This window comes from Symphodus melops (genome assembly GCF_947650265.1).
Source record: "Symphodus melops genome assembly, contig: scaffold_409, whole genome shotgun sequence".
Classification (NCBI taxonomy): domain Eukaryota; kingdom Metazoa; phylum Chordata; class Actinopteri; order Labriformes; family Labridae; genus Symphodus; species Symphodus melops.
In genome coordinates, this window is record NW_027636419.1 from 1 (window position 1) to 2,500 (window position 2,500).

General features: G+C 48.0%; 1 protein-coding gene across 1 annotated transcript in view; it reads left to right on the forward strand.

The window, feature by feature from the left end:
- The first annotated feature begins 88 nt into the window (after positions 1-88).
- LOC306819548 (peptidylglycine alpha-amidating monooxygenase-like) overlaps positions 89-2,500 on the forward strand; it is a 4,390-nt gene continuing 1,978 nt past the window's right edge. The window contains 7 exon segments of the mRNA XM_079373364.1: positions 89-187; positions 274-324; positions 1,988-2,085; positions 2,138-2,156; positions 2,159-2,242; positions 2,334-2,357; positions 2,360-2,392. Coding sequence (XP_079229490.1) covers positions 100-187; positions 274-324; positions 1,988-2,085; positions 2,138-2,156; positions 2,159-2,242; positions 2,334-2,357; positions 2,360-2,392 — 397 coding nt within the window. The 5' untranslated portion in view covers positions 89-99.

The window sequence follows — 2,500 nt, forward strand, 5'->3', positions numbered from 1 at the left end:
TTTTCTGGGACAGGTTTTCTGGGACAGGTCCTGTTTCTGGGACAGGTCCTGTTCACTGAACCTTTCTCTCCTCTCTGTTTGTCTTTGCAGGACTTTAAGATGCCTCACGACATTGTGGCGACCAGAGACGGCAGCGTGTTCGTCGGAGACGCAGGAAGTAAAAGAGTCTTCAAGTTCACCACAGAGAGTAAGAAATGATCTGTGTGGTCTGAAGTTCTGAAGATCCTGAAGTTCTGAAGTTCTGAATGTTTTCTTCCTGTGTTTCCTCCTCAGAGTTTCATCGCTCTGTAAAGAAGGCGGGGCTCCAGGTTCAACAGATTGAAGGTCAGTTTGAAACTCTCACAGCCTGTAAAACCACATAGCATCATAACACGCTTCAGTGTAACACGCTTCAGTGTAACACGCTTCAGTGTAACACGCTTCAGTGTAACATGCTTCAATGTGACACGCTTCAGTGTAACACTCTTCAATGTGACACGCTTCAGTGTAACACTCTTCAATGTGACACGCTTCAGTGTAACACTCTTCAGTGTAACACGCTTCAGTGTGACACGCTTCAGTGTGACACGCTTCAGTGTAACACTCTTCAATGTGACACGCTTCAGTGTAACACGCTTCAGTGTAACACTCTTCAGTGTAACACGCTTCAGTGTAACATGCTTCAATGTGACACGCTTCAGTGTAACACTCTTCAGTGTAACACGCTTCAGTGTAACACTCTTCAGTGTAACACTCTTCAGTGTAACACGCTTCAGTGTAACATGCTTCAATGTGACACGCTTCAGTGTAACACTCTTCAATGTGACACGCTTCAGTGTAACACTCTTCAGTGTAACACGCTTCAGTGTAACACGCTTCAGTGTAACACGCTTCAGTGTAACATGCTTCAATGTGACACGCTTCAGTGTAACACTCTTCAATGTGACACGCTTCAGTGTAACACTCTTCAATGTGACACTCTTCAGTGTAACACGCTTCAGTGTAACACTCTTCAGTGTAACACTCTTCAGTGTAACACGCTTCAGTGTAACACGCTTCAATGTGACACGCTTCAGTGTAACACTCTTCAGTGTAACACGCTTCAGTGTGACACGCTTCAGTGTAACACGCTTCAGTGTAACACTCTTCAGTGTAACACTCTTCAGTGTAACACGCTTCAGTGTAACACTCTTCAGTGTAACACGCTTCAGTGTAACACTCTTCAGTGTAACACGCTTCAGTGTGACACGCTTCAGTGTAACACGCTTCAGTGTGACACGCTTCAGTGTAACACGCTTCAGTGTAACACTCTTCAGTGTAACACTCTTCAGTGTAACACGCTTCAGTGTAACACGCTTCAGGTGTAACACGCTTCAGTGTAACACGCTTCAGTGTGACACGCTTCAGTGTAACACGCTTCAATGTGACACGCTTCAGTGTAACACGCTTCAATGTGACACGCTTCAGTGTGACACGCTTCAGGTGTAACACGCTTCAGTGTAACACGCTTCAATGTGACACGCTTCAGTGTGACACGCTTCAGGTGTAACACGCTTCAGGTGTAACACGCTTCAGTGTAACACGCTTCAGTGTAACACTCTTCAGTGTAACACGCTTCAGTGTGACACGCTTCAATGTGACACGCTTCAATGTAACACGCTTCAGTGTGACACGCTTCAGTGTAACACGCTTCAGTGTAACACTCTTCAGTGTAACACGCTTCAGTGTGACACGCTTCAATGTGACACGCTTCAATGTAACACGCTTCAATGTGACACGCTTCAGTGTAACACGCTTCAGGTGTAACACGCTTCAGTGTAACACGCTTCAGTGTGACACGCTTCAGTGTAACACGCTTCAATGTGACACGCTTCAATGTAACACGCTTCAGGTGTAACACTGTGTTCTGCGTGTGTGTGTGTGTGTGTGTGTGTGTGTGTGTGTGTGTGTGTGTGTGTGTGTGTGTGTGTGTGTGTGTGTGTGTGTGTGTGTGTGTGTGTGTGTGCAGCGATGGAGACGATCGTTCAGACCAGACTGAGAGAACCAGAGAAAAAACGTGTCGAGGTCGACGGCCGTCCATCACAAACAGAGCGAGTCGTCTCCACAGTCTCGAGTTCAGCTGAAAGATACAGAAGAGAAGAAGAAGAGTGAAGCTCAGCCAATCAGAGGGCAGGGAGTCCTCCCGCCGTCATCACCACTCTGCTGCTCGTCCCTCTGCTGCTCGTCATCTCTGTGGGACTCTATATCTGCTGGAGGAAAAATGGTACGTACTGAGGGAGCCTTAAAGGCGGCGTGTGATTGGTCCGTGAAAGTCATGTGATCTGTGCAGCTCACATGATGTCGTCTGTTTGCAGACCGCGGCGAGGTGAAGTCTGAGCCGGCTCCGTGGCAGGAATCCTGGGAAAAATCCGAGGTGAGTCCTGCAAGAGTATGTGTTTGTTACCAAACGTTCCTGAGTGCAGCTGCAGAATGTAATTATACCTGCCCCCCCCCATCCCCCCCCCCCCCCCCCATCCCCCCC